This window comes from Salvia miltiorrhiza, chromosome 8, assembly GCF_028751815.1.
Source record: "Salvia miltiorrhiza cultivar Shanhuang (shh) chromosome 8, IMPLAD_Smil_shh, whole genome shotgun sequence".
Classification (NCBI taxonomy): domain Eukaryota; kingdom Viridiplantae; phylum Streptophyta; class Magnoliopsida; order Lamiales; family Lamiaceae; genus Salvia; species Salvia miltiorrhiza.
Window position 1 is genome coordinate 47,744,678 of NC_080394.1, and position 23,039 is coordinate 47,767,716.

The 23,039-nt window shown below is 42.3% G+C and overlaps 2 protein-coding genes across 2 annotated transcripts; both read left to right on the forward strand.

The window, feature by feature from the left end:
• Positions 1 to 9,705: 9,705 nt before the first annotated feature.
• Positions 9,706 to 10,878, forward strand: LOC130996880 (uncharacterized). Its single transcript, XM_057922159.1, has one exon. It carries the CDS (start codon positions 9,706 to 9,708, stop codon positions 10,396 to 10,398), a length of 693 nt encoding a protein of 230 aa, XP_057778142.1. The 3' UTR covers positions 10,399 to 10,878.
• LOC130996888 (uncharacterized) lies at positions 10,343 to 11,588 on the forward strand. Its single transcript, XM_057922168.1, has 2 exons — positions 10,343 to 10,458; positions 10,992 to 11,588. The coding sequence occupies exon 2, from the start codon at positions 10,995 to 10,997 to the stop codon at positions 11,391 to 11,393; it is 399 nt and encodes a 132-aa protein (XP_057778151.1). The 5' UTR covers positions 10,343 to 10,458; positions 10,992 to 10,994; the 3' UTR covers positions 11,394 to 11,588.
• The last annotated feature ends 11,451 nt before the right edge of the window (positions 11,589 to 23,039 follow it).

A 23,039-nucleotide genomic window follows, 5' to 3' on the forward strand; every position in this document is an offset into this window, starting at 1 on the left:
CTCGGGAGTACGCAGCGGATTAACAAATCTGAACTACATGTATGGAGACATGTATCCAAGAGTTCATTTAATAAACTTATGACAAAAGCTCCACTCGTCACTTCATCTTCATCAGCCACTGCTCAACCTGCACATTTAGAAATATATGCAGGGCTGAGTACGAGAGTACTCAGTGGGCACGTATGCCTAAGTATAAAATACATGCTTCATAAAACTGTAAATTGTCATGCCATCATAAACAGTACAGCAAGGGAGTTTTCGTGAAAAAGGCCCAAGCTTACTAAATTCTTTCGTGATACTTAAAGCTCGTCTGCGCAGACTAAGTTCTCTCGTCATCTATCATATCTGGAACTATGTGCCGGAGAGGTGGCCACCTCTCACGGACACTTGACCGGCCAACCCGCTAGATGACTCACGGTCTCTCGTGTACACTAGTCAAGGCAGGATAGCTATCAACTGCTCAAGACCCGAATTCGATTACATCATTGGCAAAGCCAAAGCAGATAGATATCATCCTAAAATTGAAACATTTTATGGCAAGACAATACTTGAAATAACTTTAACTCAAAGATTTTGTCATGAAATAACTTGCTTGAACGTAACATTTAAACTCATTTGATATATATATGAAAGTAATGCCCACCTGATAAGCAAACCTTTGTCATAACTTAGTGACTCCTGACTAGCTCTTACTCTTGCGCTTAACCTTTAATGCGAGAACATAAGGTCAAACCATAGCTCGATGAAAATTCTCAAATAAATGAGAATGCGTATAATGAATATGCATGACTCATATTCCCTTTTTATTACTGAGAAAATACTTAGGGAAACTTTATCACTAGTCCTTGTTATTAAAAACAATTTAAACCAACTAGGTTTCGTCTTATGAAGTCAAGTAATTAACTATATTGATTCGTTCTCATTAGGGTGTTCTAAACTGCCACTTAAACATAATTCCCCCTTCGTGTAGGCAAAGGGAAAAAGAATAAAACTCGAACACCCTAAGTTCTTATCTCTCTCTCTCTCGCGCGCGATCTGCTCTGTCTCTTCGCTCTCTGCTCTGGAAATCAGCTCTGTCTTCTAAGTTAGCTCTGGCTGAGTTAGCTCTGAAAAGTCAGCTCTGGCCTCCGAAAGTCAGCTCTGGCGACTTAGCTCTGGAAAGTCAGCTCTGCCTCCGAAAGTTAGCTCTGGCGACTTAGCTCTGGAAAGTCAGCTCTGGCCTCCGAAAGTCAGCTCTGGATGTTCGGCTCTGCTCTGGTCAGCTCTGCTCTGGAATTCCAGCTCTGCTCTGGAATTTCCAGCTCTGCTCTGGCAATTCCAGCTCTGCTCTGGAATTTCCAGCTCTGCTCTGGCAATTCCAGCTCTGCTCTGGAATTTCCAGCTCTGCTCTGGCAATTCCAGCTCTGCTCTGGCAATTCCAGCTCTGCTCTGGCATTCCAGCTCTGCTCTGGCATTCCAGCTCTGCTCTGGAATTCCCCAGCTCTGCTCTGGTATTTTCTAGTTTGCTCTGGCGTTTCCTAGTTCTGCTCTGGCAATTCCAGCTCTGCTCTGGAATTTCCAGCTCTGCTCTGGCAATTCCAGCTCTGTTCTGGAATTTCCAGCTCTGCTCTGGCAATTCCAGCTCTGCTCTGGAAATTCCAGCTCTGCTCTGGTATTTCCAGCTCTGCTCTGGTATTTCTGGGCAGAACGACGAGGGCTTCCAGTATCCAAAACCAGAGTTCTTCACCCTTTCTCGCCTCGATTCTCACTCGTATACCGGCCTAAATCTATACCTAGGTGAGCATGCTGTGCTTGTTCAAGTTCATCTACGCTTAAAGCTAAAGTTCTCGTCGTTTAATCCAGGTTTCAAGTCGTGGGTTCTACCGGAGAAGTGACTTAACATGCTTCTTGTGTTCGTTCGTAACTAGAGCCTAAAACATGCTTTCTATGAGCGTGTGATTCATGCTGAAAGGAGAGGTCGAGAGTTACCTTGATGTCGCGTGCTTTGGTCGGGTAAAAACGATGGTTTCTCCTTCGCATTTTCGATCGTCGAGGTGCAAGGCGTCGAGAGAGGTGAAGCTCTTGCTGTTGCTGCTGAATATTCAGAGTGCCGAACAAGAGAAAAGGAGTGGCACAAAGGGGTTGAAGGAGAGTTTATATAGGAGCTTGGTAGGTGCACTTGAGTGCCTAAGGGGGAGAGCTTCGGCTGTAGCCCTGCCTAGCGTGGAGTAGGGAAGGCTTTTCAGCTGCTCGCCCAATGGAGGGCTACTGCTGCTGTTGCTGCCGTGCTGTGGAGGTGGAGTGTGGCTCTTCGGCTGCTCAGCCTATGGGAGGGGCTGCTGCTGCTCTGGCGTGGAGGTGGCGTGGTGTGGGAGAGAGGTGCAGCAGGCGGCCATTTGGCTGCCCAGCCAATGGGCATAGCTGCAGCACCTTTTCCACTTTTCCTTTTCTCCATTTTTCCTTCTTTTCTTTACTTGTAGCGTTGGCAAGTGTTGGGATTGGGTGGCGTGAGTGGTGAAGTGATCTAAGAGAAGATCTAAATAAAATCCTTCAGTGTCGGTCACTCTCAGTATTAAAAATACTGGTTTCGTGCTTGCTATCATCGATAATGCTAAATTAAATCCGTAGATTCAAGTAGCTCGTCATTCTAATACCTAAATTAAATCCGTAGATTCAATTAGCTTGTGGTTCTAATACATAAATTAAATTCGTAGATTTAATTAGCCTCAAAGTCGGAATTAATTCACGACTTGAGCAACCATGTGAAATAAACTCCATCTTGATAAATAACACAACTTAGCTAAGTTGGTTATAACCTCGAGTAAAAATAATCATTCCTCAACTCAAAGATTCTCATCGCGGTCTTAAACACACGAAGGTAAATAAAGCATACTGCTAGCGTAGTGACTCTGTCACCAAGATACGTAATTCAGAAACATAGCTGAGAACATAAGGTGCTTCATGTACTGGCAGATAGACAACTAAACACGCAAAACTGAAATTAAATACTGATAAAAGAGCGGGTCGCTACATCCTACCCCTCTTAACAAAAATTTCGTCCCGAAATTTGCATATCTCTACTAAAAAAAACTTAGGGTTTTTCTTCATAGTTCAAGTCTGGGCTAAGGATCATCTCTTGTTAGTGGATCACATGCTTTGGATCGTGAACATACGGGATGGTCTAAAAGCATCACGTGCTTGACCCTTGGGTCGGGGCATTCGTGTCTGACTGATTTAATCTGATGAGTACCTGTTTGTCCTTGGGTTACAGAAAATCTACCAACAGCTAGTGGATCGCAATGATTCAAATCACAATTGGCAATTAGGCAAAGTGTTCCAATAATTTGCCTAACAATTGAAAATAAATAACCATAGGGTAGAAATGAATTGACTGAAAGGTCGAAACGAAATGACCTAATAGTCTGAACCCGTTTGGCTTTTCAGATGAAGGTTTAAAATATATGGGTTTAAAGACCCATATATGACGACTACTGAGATTTTGGCTATGTGGACTGGCCAGGTCCGACACAGCTACTTCTCAGTCACTCGAAAATACTTTCCCGAACTTGGTAATCTCTTGTTCATTGGCTGCAAAAGATATATTAGGTCTAAAACACCACTTCTCCTTAACATCTTGAACATGTCCTTGAGAATATTCTAGAGCTTTTCAAACTTGGAGTCTGCCTCCTAATTTAGTGCAATCCCTAAACATCTTCTATAGGTGAAAAAAGTAGGCTCAACCTTACTCAACAATCTTCCTCTACATGATCTTAATGTGGTACTTCTAGTACTTTGTGTTCCTTCTCATAGCGCTTGAAATGCAACCATATAATTTGAAGCGCTCTCCCATGCCTTTGCTAAAGGCCTTCTTAATCATCATACCTTCCATCAGGAAGTGGATTTTGTTTCTCTGAGCATCTTTACAGGTTATATGTGTCACCATACGTAATGCTAAGGCATGTAATGATCTTAGTCAACACTTTCATTCTTCTTACTAAACTAAATGTCTAATCCAATACGTTCTAACAAGGGCGATGTCTCTGATAGTCTAAGGTATGTATACTTAACTTGAGTATACTCGCAGTGTCTCATTAGAATCCCAATTCCTTAACTTCAATATCGATCCGTTGTCGATGCTTTTAACTCTTATTGAACTCTTAACCATCTTCGGGAACTCATTCCCCTCGCATCTCGTCCTTCGATTCGTAGTAGGTGATCGTAATCAACATGGGTTCTAAAACAAGCTCACGTGTAACGTAATAGGTAACTTTAATCAGAAAGGTTTCGAATATCTAAAACTGTAAGCCAAATAGTTCTAATCGCAATATTATGACATCATACACAAAGCGTTATAACCCCTTGTGAGCCTAGCTCTGAAATTCGAACATAAATCATGAAGGTTCTCTTCATGTCGTAACTGGTGATAATTGAGGGGTTTGAAATGAGTATTAGCTCATCACACCACCGCTAGCTAAATGCATAAGTCACTCTCATCGCTATGAGCAATGTCTCAACTAAGTTCTGGTCGGGTAAAGCAATAGTTGGTTCGGTATTCTGTCACGTGTGAACAGCCCGAATAATGAACTATGCTCGTGTCACTTACTCGTGTGTGACACACTTCTTTTCATCTTATTGCGTACATTCTCATTGGATTCTCGTGTCTCTTCAAGTGACATTTGATTTTCTTCCTCTTTCTTGGCTCTTCACTATGGCTATAGTGAAAGATAACTGAGTTTCTAGTTTCTACTGTTCTTCTCGTAACAGTGATCATGCATTCTTAACGCATCTAAGTTCATTGAGATATCTAATCAATCAATAAAGCATATATCTCGAATGTAAGCATCAGTACATTCGCATGAAACGTGAACTTTTCAACGTTTGAAAATCATTACCATCTTCTTTCTCGTTGAGCATGACGATGTGATGAAGTGCTGAGCTTTTATCGACTGACTCTTCCAAACTAATATAAAATTTAGGACTAACTGGGTAACTCTTGGATTCAGAGCAAACGAACTGCTCTGATACCACTCTGTCGCGACCCGGACCTTAATTAAGGATAACTAAGCCGGGAAACCGTGACCAAGGAAGGGAGATTAGAAGCGGGGATAGAAAGGGGCGTGAATAATTAATGAAGGGTCGGACTCAATCATTGACAGTGAAGGGGAAACATTTATAATATAACTTACGTTTAGCCACGATGATTCAAATAACTAGTAAGTTCGGATGGATCCGACTTAAATCAAAAGGGCTTATTACTGAAGAATACGCAACGGAAATTTATAAAGAATTGTTGTTTAATCATAAGGGCTCGAATAACTTGTACACTCGGATGAATCCGACTTGACTTAAAAGACATAAAACTCGGGAGTACGCAGCGGATTAACAAATCTGAACTACATGTATGGAGACATGTATCCAAGAGTTCATTTAATAAACTTATGACAAAAGCTCCACTCGTCACTTCATCTTCATCAGCCACTGCTCAACCTGCACATTTAGAAATATATGCAGGGCTGAGTACGAGAGTACTCAGTGGGCACGTATGCCTAAGTATAAAATACATGCTTCATAAAACTGTAAATTGTCATGCCATCATAAACAGTACAGCAAGGGAGTTTTCGTGAAAAAGGCCCAAGCTTACTAAATTCTTTCGTGATACTTAAAGCTCGTCTGCGCAGACTAAGTTCTCTCGTCATCTATCATATCTGGAACTATGTGTCGGAGAGGTGGCCACCTCTCACGGACACTTGACCGGCCAACCCGCTAGATGACTCACGGTCTCTCGTGTACACTAGTCAAGGCAGGATAGCTATCAACTGCTCAAGACCCGAATTCGATTACATCATTGGCAAAGCCAAAGCAGATAGATATCATCCTAAAATTGAAACATTTTATGGCAAGACAATACTTGAAATAACTTTAACTCAAAGATTTTGTCATGAAATAACTTGCTTGAACGTAACATTTAAACTCATTTGATATATATATGAAAGTAATGCCCACCTGATAAGCAAACCTTTGTCATAACTTAGTGACTCCTGACTAGCTCTTACTCTTGCGCTTAACCTTTAATGCGAGAACATAAGGTCAAACCTTAGCTCGATGAAAATTCTCAAATAAATGAGAATGCGTATAATGAATATGCATGACTCATATTCCCTTTTTATTACTGAGAAAATACTTAGGGAAACTTTATCACTAGTCCTTGTTATTAAAAACAATTTAAACCAACTAAGTTTCGTCTTATGAAGTCAAGTAATTAACTATATTGATTCGTTCTCATTAGGGTGTTCTAAACTGCCACTTAAACATAATTCCCCCTTCGTGTAGGCAAAGGGAAAAAGAATAAAACTCGAACACCCTAAGTTCTTATCTCTCTCTCTCTCTCGCGCGCGATCTGCTCTGTCTCTTCGCTCTCTGCTCTGGAAATCAGCTCTGGCTTCTAAGTTAGCTCTAGCTGAGTTAGCTCTGAAAAGTCAGCTCTGGCCTCCGAAAGTCAGCTCTGCGACTTAGCTCTGGAAAGTCAGCTCTGCCTCCGAAAGTCAGCTCTGGCGACTTAGCTCTGGAAAGTCAGCTCTGGCCTCCGAAAGTCAGCTCTGGATGTTCGGCTCTGCTATGGAATTCCAGCTCTGCTTTGGAATTTCCAGCTCTGCTCTGGCAATTCCAGCTCTGCTCTGGAATTTCCAGCTCTGCTCTGGAATTTCCAGCTCTGCTCTGGAATTTCCAGTTCTGCTCTGGCAATTCCAGCTCTGCTCTGGCAATTCTAGCTCTGCTCTGGCATTCCAGCTCTGCTCTGGAATTCCCCAGCTCTGCTCTGGTATTTTCTAGTCTGCTCTGGCGTTTCCTAGTTCTGCTCTGGCAATTCCAGCTCTGCTCTGGAATTTCCAGCTCTGCTCTGGCAATTCCAGCTCTGTTCTGGAATTTCCAGCTCTGCTCTGGCAATTCCAGCTCTGCTCTGGTATTTCCAGCTCTGCTCTGGTATTTCTGGGCAGAACGACGAGGGCTTCCAGTATCCAAAACCAGAGTTCTTCACCCTTTCTCGCCTCGATTCTCACTCGTATACCGGCCTAAATCTATACCTAGGTGAGCATGCTGTGCTTGTTCAAGTTCATCTACGCTTAAAGCTAAAGTTCTCGTCGTTTAATCCAGGTTTCAAGTCGTGGGTTCTACCGGAGAAGTGACTTAACATGCTTCTTGTGTTCGTTCGTAACTAGAGCCTAAAACATGCTTTCTATGAGCGTGTGATTCATGCTGAAAGGAGAGGTCGAGAGTTACCTTGATGTCGCGTGCTTTGGTCGGGTAAAAACGATGGTTTCTCCTTCGCGTTTTCGATCGTCGAGGTGCAAGGCGTCGAGAGAGGTGAAGCTCTTGCTGTTGCTGCTGAATATTCAGAGTGCCGAACAAGAGAAAAGGAGTGGCACAAAGGGGTTGAAGGAGAGTTTATATAGGAGCTTGGTAGGTGCACTTGAGTGCCTAAGGGGGAGAGCTTCGGCTGTAGCCCTGCCTAGCGTGGAGTAGGGAAGGCTTTTCAGCTGCTCGCCCAATGGAGGGCTGCTGCTGCTATTGCTGCCGTGCTGTGGAGGTGGAGTGTGGCTCTTCGGCTGCTCAGCCTATGGGAGGGGCTGCTGCTGCTCTGGCGTGGAGGTGGCGTGGTGTGGGAGAGAGGTGCAGCAGGCAGCCCTTTGGCTGCCCAGCCAATGGGCATAGCTGCAGCACCTTTTCCACTTTTCCTTTTCTCCATTTTTCCTTCTTTTCTTTACTTGTAGCGTTGGCAAGTGTTGGGATTGGGTGGCGTGAGTGGTGAAGTGATCTAAGAGAAGATCTAAATAAAATCCTTCAGTGTCGGTCACTCTCAGTATTAAAAATACTGGTTTCGTGCTTGCTATCATCGATAATGCTAAATTAAATCCGTAGATTCAAGTAGCTCGTCATTCTAATACTTAAATTAAATCCGTAGATTCAATTAGCTCGTGGTTCTAATACATAAATTAAATCCGTAGATTTAATTAGCCTCAAAGTCGGAATTAATTCACGACTTGAGCAACCATGTGAAATAAACTCCATCTTGATAAATAACACAACTTAGCTAAGTTGGTTATAACCTCGAGTAAAAATAATCATTCCTCAACTCAAAGATTCTCATCGCGGTCTTAAACACACGAAGGTAAATAAAGCATACTGCTAGCGTAGTGACTCTGTCACCAAGATACGTAATTCAGAAACATAGCTGAGAACATAAGGTGCTTCATGTACTGGAAGATAGACAACTAAACACGCAAAACTGAAATTAAATACTGATAAAAGAGCGGGTCGCTACACTGCACTTTGGCAGAGCTGGTAGCGCTGCAATTTGGCAGAGCTGGTAGAGATGCACTCTGGCAGGGCTGGCTCTGGGAACGCTGCACTCTGGCAGGGGCTGGCTCTGGGAACGTTGCACTCTGGCAGAGCTGTCTCTAGTAGCGCTTCACTTTGGCAGAGCTAGTAGCGCTGAACTCTGGCAGAGTTGGTAGAGCTGCACTCTGGCAGGGCTCACGGCAAGGTTAGCTCTGGCGAGTGATTTGCCAATAAATACTAACTGAGCCTTTGAATTTTTTTTACCGAAGCCCAATATCTTGTTTCATGAGAGGGCGAGCCCAATATTAATAGGGTAATTCTATTCATAGCCCCCATTTTACTCATTATAGCCTCTTATTTTATAAAATATTTAAAATATTTATATGTAGACTGTTTTATCCGTCGTCTCATATTTTTTTCGTTTTTGACGTCACCTTAGCCACCAAAATTCTGAAGAATGGTATGCTCTTCAAGTGTTAGACCTCTTCTTTTCTCATTTTCGACTCTTATCTTTTTTCTGATCCTGCTCTTTATTTTGGTTATCACATCACATTTATCAAAAAAATGAAGACAAATTCTCGATTGATTCATACACGATAGTAGTAGAACAATGGAGCACAAATCATCCATATAATATACAATATCAATCAATGTCCGAACAAGACAATTTTTTAGATTTTCAACTCAACTCCACCGCACCATCGACAAAGTTTTTTTTTTTTCTGTGTTCTTCCAAATGAAAATCCATTCACACCCACCACCTGTTTGACCAAATTACTCAACCAATTTCGATATCAATATCATGGTACGTATTCGAATTTCGATCCGAACATAGCGTTAGTAGTTGCAACATTTTGCTCATCAATCTCCCGACATCTAATTTGCGCTCTCACTTATTCTAGATCCACTCATTCTTTGAATGTCTTCACCATCACAGCTATTGTAACGAGAATGCAAGATGTTTTCTTCATTTTCTTCTTATATAGTTTTTCTTCATTAATATCCCATGACTTCAATCCACTAAACATAGTTTTTTTCATAATTGAAAATTTTAGAAAGCTGATAATTATATCTATAGAAAGTTCGAATCACGAAAAAACTGAGCATGGCCAAGCTTGATATGCCAATCGATTCACGTTGCCTAGGAATGAAACTGGTTTCAATGAGTAATTTGCAGAGGTTCTATGGCAGTAGGACAAAATTGTAAATTTATAATTATTTTATATTATTATTTTAAAATAGGGGCTATAGAGAGTAAAATGAGGGTTATGAATAGAATCACCCATATTAATATATTGTTGTTTGGGTAGTATTAATACTATAGAATTTATTTTAGCTCTCCGTCACTTCGCTAAAACCTTACTTTTCGTTCTACCTTAATTCTCCACGCCAATGTCTTCCAACGCAGAACCCGTCGCCGCCGCCACACCTTCAAGGGTGAGTAAGCCCGCCATAGACGCCGGCGTAAGCGCTCTGTTGAAACACAAAGCCGCCCAATCCGTCAACGAGAAGCCCCAATTACTGCCGCAAGATGATTATTTCTCCCTTAACCTCACCCGAAAGAAAATCCCATCAAACCCTCGCACGAATCCCTACAGAATCCCGCTTCCAAACCCCGTTTTGGACGTCGTCAACTCGGAGGTATGTTTAATCGTGGACGATCGGCCGCGAACGACGCCGCCGCCGTCGGATGAAATCAAAAAATTGATTAAATCTCAGAACATACAGATTTCAAAAGTGATAAAGTTGTCGAAGCTGAGGGCGAACTACAAGCCCTTCGAGGCAAGGAGGAAGCTTTGCAATAGCTACGACATATTCTTGGTTGATAAAAGGGTTGTTCATTTGTTGCCTAAGTTGATAGGGAAGGAGTTCTTCAAGAAACAGAAGCTGCCTTTAGGGGTGGATTTGGGAAAAAAGAATTTAAAGTTGCAGGTGGAGAGGGTTTTAGGGATTGCTTTGTTGTTTATTGGGACGGGGACCTATTCCGTGCTCAAGGTTGGTAAGGTGGAGATGGAGAAGGATGAGATTGTGGAGAATATGTTGGACGCCATCAAGGGAGTTATTGAGAGGGTGCCGAAGAAATGAGATGGTGTGAGGAGCTTGCACTTGAAGTTCTCTGATTCGGTGGCTTTGCCGATTTACCAGGTGATGATGATGAGGAGTAATATATGCAGAACAGAGGAATGACTTTACCAGGGGAATCGCGGGATGCAGCGAGATGGTTTTCGCCAGAGGAGACACACTCGCCAGAGGAATCACACTCGCCAGAGGAACGGGCTCTCGCGGAAGAGTCAGAGGGATGGATCTTACCAGAGGAACAACTTACACCAGAGAAGTCGCTCTCGCCAGAGGAATGGTCTTCACCAGAGGAATCATCGGAAACGCGGGGAAGTCTCCCGCGTGAAGGCGATTTTACTATTATGCCCTTGACCACGCAAGACGCATGCTCCAATGCTGAATTTACCATTTTACCCTCTACGTGTAATCTATAAATAGTGGCCTATGTGCTCCTTGTAATTTTACGTTATCTTTACTCTCGAAATACAACAGCACTTTTCCTCTCAAGCTTTCAACCTCATTCTCTTCTCTCAATCTTCAAGCAACACTAGGTATATTTCATCATTCTATCACAATTCACCGATAAAATCTATACCCACTCGATTACGTTTCACCACCAGGCCATGCCGGATGTCAGGTTGAAGATTGAGGGATTGAAGGACAAAAAGGAAGAGGGAGGTGAGGTGACTGAAATTAGTGATAATGACAATGCTAAGAGTGGGAAGAAGAAGCAGAAGCAGAAGGGGAGGATTCATGAGGTTCGATATATGGATGCTGGTGAGGATGTGGATAGTGATGTTGATGATTTAGATGAGAGCGAGGTTGCTGAATTTCTGCAGAAGAAGGGTATTAGTGATGATGATGAAAAAAAGAAGACGGAGAGTGAGGGGAAGAAAAGGAGCAAGAAGAAGACGGAGAGTGTGGGGAAGAAAAGACGCAAGAGTGATGATGAGAACAAGAAGAGCAAGAAGATGGACAGTGAGGGGAAGAAAATGCGCAAGAGTAAAACTATCAAGGAATAACTATCAAGGAATGTGTCTCAGGATATTTGAATGGAAAGAAGCCGGGCAAGAGTAAAACTATCCAGTCTCGAGAGATTTGAATTGAATGGAAAGAAGCTGACTTTTGATTTTTCATTAAACATTTATTCGAATTATCCAGTCTTTTAAATTTTTATGCCTTATATACGTGGTTAGTTGTTTATGTCTTTTCTTGAATTTGTAGCTGCATTAGTGCATTAAGATGTTTGCATTAGTGCATTAATAGATGCTTGTGAACATGCTTGCGCAGTTTTTTTTTATTACGACTATGATAATTACTTATGTATTAGTACTAAAAGATGTATTTTTAGTAGGAAATGTGGCAGTTTTGAAGTTGTGTTTTGTGATTAGTTTGCACACCAAACCTAGAGGAGGCAGCTTAGGAACTTGTAGCATTATGAAAGGTTCATTTTGCCTTGTTCATACTTGTATTGATCTATACACTCTTGCTTTATATGCATTTACATGATCTCTGCTTACTTTGGCTCTCAGTTGTGTAAATTAGTGTATTGTAAATACAATTTGAGATGAGACGGTGTAGAATGCTACTCCGAGGATCCAACTAACTTCATTTTCAGCTGAATGATGTTGATTAATAACTTATGATCTGATTTGGGTTAATTACGCGAAAAATCATGAACTTTGGGCCGATTTCCAAGTTCGCCATGAACTTTTTTTTTTATCAAAAATTCCCTGAACTTAAGGGGTTGAACAATTTTTCCATGTTTTTTTGCTCCGGTGAAGCTTCGAGCTGACGTGTTGCTTACGTGGTAATACCAAGTTGACCTGTAACCTACGTGGTAATACCGAGCTAATGTGGCACGTAGTAGGGGAGTCAGCAGAGCAGAGTCGGCAGAGCTGCCTCTGGAAGCTCTGCACTCTGGCAAGGCTTAGTCAGCTCTGGAACTCTTCGTCATCTTCAATTTTAGGCTCGCATCAATCCAGAATTCTCCACCGTCGCCGTCCGCAGACCTCGCATCATTCCAGAAATTCTTCTTCTCCCCATACCTCCACCGCCGCCGTCCACCACAAACCTCGCACCGTTCTTCTTTTTTCCCCAACATCCATCGCCGTCGTCGACTTCTTTTCCCTCAAAAAATGTTCTTCCCCAGATCTCGCGCCGCCGACCTCACACCTCACTAGGGTATGCGCCCTATTTCTCGCGGCGCCACCACCCTGATGCAGCCCGAGCAGAGCCAATCTCACGCCAGAACAGAGTTGAACGCGCCAGAACAGAGCCAAGCTCGCCAGAGCTGAAGTCTTTGTGCCAGAGCAGAGAAGGTCTTCAGAGCAGAGCAAACATGCCAGAGCAGAGCAGACTTCCATAGCCAGAGCAGAGCTGAAGTCCAGAACAGAGCAAACTTCCAGACTGTCAGAGCAGAGCAAACGGTCCAGAGCAGAGCGGACGTTCAGAGCAGAGCGAAATTACAGAGCAGAGCTTACGATCAGAGAAGAGCGGACGTTCAGAGCAGAGCGGAATTACAGAGCAGAGCTGACGTTCCAGAGGAGAGCTAAGTTTTAGAGCAGACCATGTTCCAGAGCTGGCGTTCCAGAGCAGAGTTGACATGTTCCAGAGCTAGCGTACGAGAGTAGAATTCGCATTTTCCAGAGCGGGCGTTTTCCAGAGCTGGCTTTCTCGCCAGATTTGACCAAGCTTGTTGAACAACTTTTCGTTGTTTCCTTGTTTTAAGTTTCCTTTGTTTTAGTTGTTTCCTTCTTTAGATTAGGGTTTAGTTTTGCCTATATATGGCTGTTAATTGTTGGACAAATTTTTACCTAACTTTGATATATGAAAATTGTGAGTTTTCTCTCTTGAGATTATCGAATTCTTCTTGATTGTACCAAGAATGATTTCATTTATCAACGTAACGGCGAATTCACCATCCCTCGTCGCGTGTCATTCATCGTCCCCGAATGGCTGCATCAACTACACGTTGGGGTTTAGGGATTCGTTTGCCTAGATCATTTTGTGGGTTAGGTTCAGATATTTTGGGATATTCCATATTTCTTTGTTACTTCGTTTATTTTTCCAGTTCGTTGTTAATCTAAAGCCTTCCGCGCGTATTTGTTTGACCGGTCCGGCAAAGTTCATACCAATACCGGTGAGGATCACATCATTTGGTATCAGTTTGGCCGCGTTTCGTATCCAGGGTTTGGTGTAGCGACCCGCTCCTTTATTATAGTTTAAATCCAGTAATGCGTGATAATTAATCTCTTTTTTAGCGAATGAAACATTTTTTATTGCTATATGAATTTAGTTATGACTCTGAATTATATATTATTGGAGGCAAGGTTATTATATGAGCCTATGCATTTAATTTCGCGTTATTTAAGACCGCGACTTGAATCTTTTAGTCGATGAATATTTATTATTCAAAGTTATAACTGACTTAGCGAAGTCATGTTATTTATGTGATCGAGATGGATTTCTAATCCTATTTATTTTACATAGCTACGAAAGTCGTGTATTTTTTTCCGACTTATTAAGTAAATTAAATCGATGGATTTAATTTAATTTAATTATTAGAACGACCAGTTTCGACTGCGAATGAACGATGTTAGCAAAACATGAAACCAACATTTCAAATACAGGACGACCAACACTGAAGGATTTTATTAAATCACATCACACTTTTAATCCCTCACATACCACTTTACACCCTACTCCTTTACTACTTTTCTACTCTACCGCCTGCACAAAGCAAAAGAAGAGAGAGGGAAGAATAGGAGCAGCTGCAAGGCGTCCCATCTCCTCCCAACTGCTGCACTTTTCACACACCAACAGTCCAGCCATACCCAAGTACACCTACGCTTTCAATCAGCCACACTACAACCATGCCAATCCCTGACATACTCCAACCTTGCAGCCAACAATCCTTCCTTGTTAATCTCATTGCAGCAAGCAAGAACTTCATTCTCTCCCATTTTGAAACGAGAAACACACCAAGGAGCAGGAGAAACTGCCATTGCCTTGCATTTATTGCTCTGCCCACATTCAAGGTGAGACTTAGCTTTATTTCCCACCTTTCTCCATATTTTTCCACCTGCGTTTATTGAAGAACAACACCTGTAAATCATTCTCCAGCTAACACCTCGACACTTGAAGAAGTGAGGGAGGGATCGTTCGTTCATTATCCTACCAAAGCACGCTATATATCAAGGTAACCCTCGACCTCAGTTGCTACTTCTATTGACGTGAATCACACTCACAGAAATCATGTTCATATGCATTACGAGAGAATAAATGCATAATCAGTCACGTCCATGTAGAGCGAGCAGCATATAAACTTTCATAGGCTACGAGAATCTCCAACTCATAACAATATAGACGAATGTGAATAACCATAGCATGCTCACATAGGTAGAGTTTAAGTTCTGTGTTTTTACGCGAAGAGGTCCATAGGCTTTTTTGAAGGAATATTAAACTGAATTAATACTCGATTTGCCTGAAGATCGTTTCTTGGATTATTATTAATTTATCATACAACGATTAATCCCTAACATGCCCCTATGAATTTAAGTGCTTGCACGTTGGAGTTCAGAAATACCTGAAGAATTCAGAAGAATTCGTCAAACTCGCAGCTGAACAGACCAGTCAGCTTCAAGCCTTCGTTTGAAGCCTCAAACGTCCTCAAATCGTATTTTGCCTAGAAATATGACTTCTTCATCTTCGAGAGAGCTTTCCGTGGCTACCTGTTTAGCCTGAATCGGAGTTCTGTGGAGGAAGTTATGGTCGTTCTCCCGAAACTGCCAGAACTTGATTTCCTGCGAAAATCTGACTCCAGCTCAGATCTTCTGAACTGTATCCCGCTCAGCTTTCACCGTTGGATGGACAACGAACTGTGAAAGTCCCAACGAGTTTAAGTTTTGTGTTTTTACGCGAAGAGGTCCATAGGCTTTTTACCATATCGCTGTGTGAGAATCAAGGCGAGATAAAAACTTAGTTTTTACGCGACGAGCGACGCTGCCCTATCCTATCGAGCCCCGGGCAAGAGGCATGGCCGAACGGCAACTGTAAATCGCCAGACTTACAGAACGCGGCGGCAGCCAACGGGGGCGGAGAGTTTTGATTTTTGGAAACTGGAGTCCTCTTCGTTTTCCCAGACCAGAGCAGAGCAGAGTGAACATGGCAGAGCAGAGCTAAACATGGCAGAGCAGAGCTGAACATGGCAGTGCAGAGCTAAACATGGCAGAGGAGAGCTAAATATGACAGAGCAGAGCTGCAGCGCAGAGCTGAACATGGCAGAGCAGAGCTAAATAAGACAGTGCAGAGCTGAACGTGGCAGCCTAGAGCTAAACATGGAAGAGCAGAGCAAAATATGACCGAGGAGAGCTGAACATGGAAGAGCAGAGCTAAACACGGTAGAGCAGAGCTAAACATGGAAGAGCAGAGCTAAACATGGAAGAGTAGAGTAGAGCATGGCAGAGCAGAGCGGAATTACAGAGTAGAGCGGACGTTCCAGAGCATAGCTAAGTTAGAGCTGACTAAAGTCCAGAGCACAGACCATGATCTAGAGCTGGCATTCCAGAGCAGCGTTGGCATGTTCCAGAGCTGGCGTCCCAGAGTAGAATTCGCATTTTCTAGAGTGGGCGTTTTCCAGAGCTGGCTTTGTCGGCAGATTTGACCAAGCTTGTTGAACAAGTTTTCGTTGTTTCCTTGTTTTAAGTATCCTTTGTTTTACGTTGTTTCCTTCTTTAGATTAGGGTTTAGTTTTGCCTATATATATGGCTGTTAATTGTTGGACGAATTTTTACCTAACTTTGATACATGAAAATTATGAGTATTCGCTCTTGAGGTTATCGAATTCTTCTTGATTGTGCCAAGAACGAGTTCATTTATCGACGTAACGGCGAGTTCACCATCCCTCGTCACGTGTCATTTGTCGTCCCCGATTGGCTGCATCAACTACACGTTGGGGTTTAGGGATTCGTTCGCCTAGATCATTTCGTGGGTTAGGTTCAAATATTTTGGGATATTCCATCTTTCTTTGTTACTTCGTTTATTTTTCCAGTTCGTTGTTAATCTAAAGCCTTCCGCGCGTATTTGTTTGACCGGTCCGGCAAAGTTCATACCAATACCGGCGAGGATCACATCATTTGGTAGCAGTTTGGCTGCGTTTCGTATCCAGGGTTTGGTGTAGCGACCCGCTCATTTATTATAGTTTAAATCCAGTTATGCATGATTATTAATCTCTTTTTAGTGAATGAAACACTTTTTATTGCTATATGTGTTGGGAACCTTGTTGAATATCCTAACCCTTGTTTTGATGATACCAAAAATCATAGGACTTAATTGTAATAGACTAGAATTGTTTTGAACTCAAGTGTTAGAGTTCGTTTCTAGTTTAGTGTGCGGTGTTGAAGACTGAAGACTGAAGAACGAAGGACTGAAGACTGTAGATCCCAACTGAAGTATCAGTTGAAGAATCAGTTGAAGACTGATTACTTAATGCGCGCAAAGGACTGATACTAAAGTCAAGTATCAGTTGAACATTCCTCCTCGGACTGATCTTCTAACGTTCAGAGGAAGCCACGTACGCACAAGTACAGCCGCATTAAATGCAGAGATCTCAGGATCTTATCTCTGCAGAGGTCATTCCTATCTGGTGGTTACTTTTCAGAGACGTCACATCTCCTGTCCATCAAAGAGAGCCGTTTCCACCCAGACAAGGAACCTCGAAGATTGAAGCCTCAGCCCAAATTCGAATTGCTCTCCAATGGAAGAAATCTTGAGGATGATTTACACCAACGGATCTATTCAAGAGTTCTCCTACAAATAGCGCTCGAGGATCACTTCAATCTTCACCGATTCAACAACATAAGCTGAAGCTCTGCCGAAATTGCTACTCAGCCTTAAGCTTAAACTCCTCATAGCTTGAATCGAAGAAAAGAATTCCAAAGCCAAATCAGTCACTGCTGATTACATACATTCTCTTAGACCCTAGGCATATATCTGTTTACCCAGAAGTCAAAGGTCAAACTTGCTTCAAAGAACTTGTTCTTTGTATGTATAGTTGGCACTCATTCAAACCTCCCCCCCATAAGAGTGTTTTGAGTGATTCGGAGGTCAGAAGGGTTTTTCTGACTCTGGGAAGTCTTAGCACGAGTTGTGTTAAGCAAGGGAAATCCTACGCGAGTGAAGCGCGGGTACTGGAGAAGGGTTATCTTCAGTGTACGGTTGTGTGCACCCGGCAAGCACACGGTTCGGTTTGCAGTGCACCTGTTAGGCACTTGCGGAGTGGATTGTTGGTCTGATCAACCAACCGTGGATGTAGGAAAGGGTTTTTCCGAACCACGTAAAAGTCTCTGTGTTGTTTACAGCTTTCAGTTTTACATTCTTACTTGTGTTATTTCAATTGATAAAATTGAATATTGATTAGCTGCAAAGAGAAACCTTAACCAACAATTTGCTCCACCGAGGCTATTTCAAAACTAAGTTTAATTTCCGCTGCGTATGATATCAGTCTGACTGATCTATCTTTCGATAGTCAGGAAGAGTGCTATCATCTCTGTTTTAGCAAACACGACTGAAGCCCTTCCTTGCATCAGTTAAGTTCCAGCAACTTAACTGATAACTCTTTACTGAAGAGCCTTCAGTATCAGTCGTCAACCCTGTTTGGTCAAAACTGATTTCAGTAAAACATGAGTCTTTGTTTGCTTGTAAAGTTTCGTTTTGATCTCTGACTGAGATCCCTCTGATTGAGGTCGGCAGATTGATTTAAAAATAACCTATAGGTGTATTCCCCCCCCCATACACCTATTCGAGACCCTCAGGACCTAACAATATGAATTCAGTTATGACTTTGAATTATATATTATTGGAGGCAAGGTTATTATATGAGCTTATGCCTTTAATTTTGCGTGACTTAAGACCGCGTCGTGAATCTTTTAGTTGATGAATATTTATTATTCAAAGTTATAACTGACATAGCGAAATCATGTTATTTATGTGATCGAGATGGATTTCTAATCCTATTTATTTTACATAGCTACGAAAGTCGTGTATTTTTTTTTGACTTGTTACGTAAATTAAATCTATGGATTTAATTTAATTATTACAACGACCAATTTCGACTGCGAATGAACGATGTTAGCAAAAGACGAAACTAGTATTTCAAATACAGGACGACCAACACTGAAGGATTTTATTAAATCACATCACACTTTTAATCCCTCACATACCACTTTACACCCTACGCCTCTACAACTTTTCTACTCTACCGCCTGCACAAAGGAAAAGAAGAGAGAGGGAAGAATAGGAGCAGCTGCAAGGCGTCCCATCTCCTCCCAACTGCTGCACTTTTCACACTCCAAAAGTCCAGCCATACCCAAGTACACCTATGCTGTCAATCAACCACACTACAACCATGCCAATCCCTTACATACTCCAACCTTGCAGCCAACAATCCTTCCTTGTTAATCTCATTGCAGGAAGCAAGAACTTCATTCTCTCCCATTTTGAAATGAGAAACCCACCAAAGAGCAGGAGAAACTGCCATTGCCTTGCATTCATTGCTCTGCCCACATTCAAGGTGAGACTTAGCTTTATTTCCCACCTTTCTCCATATTTTTCCACCTGTGTTTATTGAAGAACAACACCTGTAAATCATTCTCCAGCTAACACCTCGACACTTGAAGAAGTGAGGGAGGGATCGTTCGTTCATTACCCAACCAAAGCACGCTATATATCAAGGTAACCCTTGACCTCAGTTGCTACTTCTATTGACGTGAATCACACTCACAGAAATCATGTTCATATGCATTACGATAGAATAAATGCATAGTCAGTCACGTCCATGTAGAGCCAGCAGCATATAATCTTTCATAGGCTACGAGAATCTCCAACTCATAACAATATAAACGAACGTGAATAACCATAGCATGCTCACATAGGTAGAGTTTAAGTTCTGTGTTTTTACGCGAAGAGGTCCATAGGCTTTTTACCATATCGCTGTGTGAGAATCAAGGCGAGATAAGAACTTAGTTTCTATGCGACGAGCGACGCTGCCCTACCCTATCGAGCCCCGGGCAACGGCGTGGCCGAACGACAACTGTAAATCTCCAAACTTACAGAACGCGGCGGCAGCCATCGCCGGCGGAAACGGGGGCGGAGAGTTTTGATTTTGGAAACCGGAGCCCTCTTTGTTTTCCCAAACCAGAGCAGAGCAGAGTGAACATGGCAGAGCAGAGCTAAACATGGCAGCGCAGAACTGAACATGGCAGACCAGAGCTAAATATGACAGTGCAGAGCTGAACATGGCAGCCTAAAGCTAAACATGTCAGAGTAGAGCTAAATATGACAGATGAGAGCTAAACATGGCAGAGCAGAGCTAAACATGGCAGAGCAGAGGAGAGCATGGCAGAGCAGTGCGGAATTACGGAACAGAGCTGACGATCCAGAGCATAGCTAAGTTTCAGAGCTGACGAAAGTTCAGAGTAGACCATGTTCCAGAACTGGCATTCCAGAGCAGAGTTGGCATGTTCCAGAGCTGGCGTCCCAGAGTAGAATTTACATTTTCCAGAGTGGGTGTTTTCTAGAGCTGGCTTTCTCGCCAGATTTGACCAAGCTTGTTGAACAAGTTTTCGTTGTTTCCTTGTTTTAAGTTTCCTTTGTTTTACTTTGTTTCCTTCTTTAGATTAAGGTTTAGTTTTGCCTATATATATGGATGTTAATTGTTGGACGAATTTTTACCTAACTTTGATATATGAAAATTGTGAGTATTCTCTCTTGAGATTATCGAATTCTTCTTGATTGTGCCAAGAACGAGTTCATTTATCTACGTAACGGCGAGTTCACCATCCCTCGTCCCGTGTCATTCATCGTCCCCGAGTGGCTGCATCAACTACACGTTGGGGTTTAGGGATTCGTTCGCCTAGATCATTTCGTGGGTTAGGTTCAGATATTTTAGGATATTCCATCTTTCTTAGTTACTTCGTTTATTTATCCAGTTCGTTGTTAATCTAAAGCCTTCCGCACGTATTTGTTTGACCGGTCCGACAAAGTTCATACCAATGCCGGCGAGGATCGCATCATTTGGTATCAGTTTGGCCGTGTTTCATATCCAGGGTTTGTTGTAGCGACCCGCTCCTTTATTATAGTTTAAATCTAGTAATGCGTGATAATTAATCTCTTTTTTAGCGAATGAGACATTTTTTATTGCTATATGAATTTAGTTATGACTCTGAATTATATATTATTGGAGGCAAGGTTATTATATGAGCCTAGTCATTTAATTTTGCGTGATTTAAGACCTCGACGTGAATCTTTTAGTCGATGAATATTTATTATTCAAAGTTATAACTGACTTAGCGAAGTCATGTTATTTATGTGATCGAGATGGATTTCTAATCCTATTTATTTTACATAGCTACGAAAGTCGTGTATTTTTTTTCCGACTTGTTATGTAAATTAAATATTTAATTTAATTATTAGAACGAACAATTTCGACTGCGAATGAACGATGTTAGCAAAAGACATAACCAGTATTTCAAATACAGGACGACCAACACTGAAGGATTTTATTAAATCACATCACACTTTTAATCCCTCACATACCACTTTACACCCTACGCCTCTACTACTTTTCTACTCTATCGCCTGCACAAAGGAAAAGAAGAGAGAGGGAAGAATAGGAGCAGCTGCAAGGCGTCCCATCTCCTCCCAACTGCTGCACTTTTCACACTCCAAAAGTCCAGCCATACCCAAGTACACCTATGCTGTCAATCAACCACACTACAACCATGCCAATCCCTGACATACTCCAACCTTGCAGCCAACAATCCTTCCTTGTTAATCTCATTGCAGCAAGCAAGAACTTCATTCTCTCCCATTTTGAAACGAGAAACCCACCAAGGAGTAGGAGAAACTGCCATTGCCTTGCATTCATTGCTCTACCCACATTCAAGGTGAGACTTAGCTTTATTTCCCACCTTTCTCCATATTTTTCCACCTGAATTTATTGAAGAACAGCACCTGTAAATCATTCTCCAGCTAACACCTCGACACTTGAAGAAGTGAGGGAGGGATCGTTCATTCATTACCCAACCAAAGCACGCTATATATCAAGGTAACCCTCGACCTCAGGTGCTACTTCTATTGACGTGAATCACACTCACAGAAATCATGTTCATATGCATTACGAGAGAATAAATGCATAGTCAGTCACGTCCATGTAGAGCCAGCAGCATATAATCTTTCATAGGCTACGAGAATCTCCAACTCATAACAATATAGACGAACGTGAATAACCATAGCATGCTCACATAGGTAGAGTTTAAGTTCTGTGTTTTTACGCGAAGAGGTCCATAGGCTTTTTACCATATCGCTGTGTGAGAATCAATGCAAGATAAGAACTTAGTTTTTACGCGAGCAGCGACACTGCCCTATCCTATCGAGCCCGGGCAACGGCGTGGCCGAACGGCAATTGTAAATCGCCTGACTTACAGAACACGGCGGCAGCCAACGCCAGCAGAAACGGGGGCGGAGTGTTTTGATTTTGGAAACTGGAGTCCTCTTCATTTTCCCAAACCAGAGCAGAGCAGGGTAAATATAGCATAGCAGAGCTAAACATGGCAGAGCAAAGCTGAACATGGCAGCGCAGTGCTGAACATGGCAGCGCAGAGCTAAACATAGCAGAGAAGAGCTAAATATGACAGAGGAGAGCTGAACATAGAAGAGCAGAGCTAAACACGGCGGAGCAGAGCTAAACATAGCAGAGCAGAGGAGTGCATGGCAGAGCAGAGCGGAATTACAGAGCAGAGCAGACGTTCCAGAGCTGACTAAAGTTTAGAGCAGACCATGTTCCAGAGCTGGCGTTCCAGAGCAGAGTTGGCATATTCCAGAGCTGGCGTCCCAGATTAGAATTTGCATTTTCCAGAGTGGGCATTTTTCAGAGCTGGCTTTCTCGCCAGATTTGACCAAGCTTGTTGAACAAGTTTTCGTTGTTTCCTTGTTTTAAGTTTCCTTTGTTTTACGTTGTTTCCTTCTTTAGATTAGGGATTAGTTTTGCCTATATATATGGCTGTTAATTGTTGGACGAATTTTTACCTAACTTTGATATATGAAAATTGTAAGTATTCTCTCTTGAGATTATCGAATTCTTCTTGATTGTACCAAGAACGAGTTCATTTATCGACGTAACGGCGAGTTCACCATCCCTCATCGCGTGTCATTCATCGTCCCCGAGTGGCTGCATCAACTACACGTTGGGGTTTAGGGATTCGTTCGCCTAGATCATTTCGTGGGTTAGGTTCAGATATTTTGGGATATTTCATCTTTCTTGGTTACTTCGTTTATTTATCCAGTTCGTTGTTAATCTAAAGCCTTCCGCGCGTATTTGTTCGACCGGTCCGGCAAAGTTCATACCAATACCGGCGAGGATCACATTATTTGGTATTAGTTTGGCCGCGTTTCGTATCCAGGGTTTGGTGTAGCGACCTGTTCCTTTATTATAGTTTAAATCCAATAATGCGTGATTATTAATCTCTTTTTAGTGAATGAAACACTTTTTATTGCTATATGAATTCAGTTATGACTCTGAATTATGGAGGCAAGGTTATTATATGAGCTTATGCATTTAATTTCGTGTGATTTAGGACCGCGACGTGAATCTTTTAGTCGATGAATAT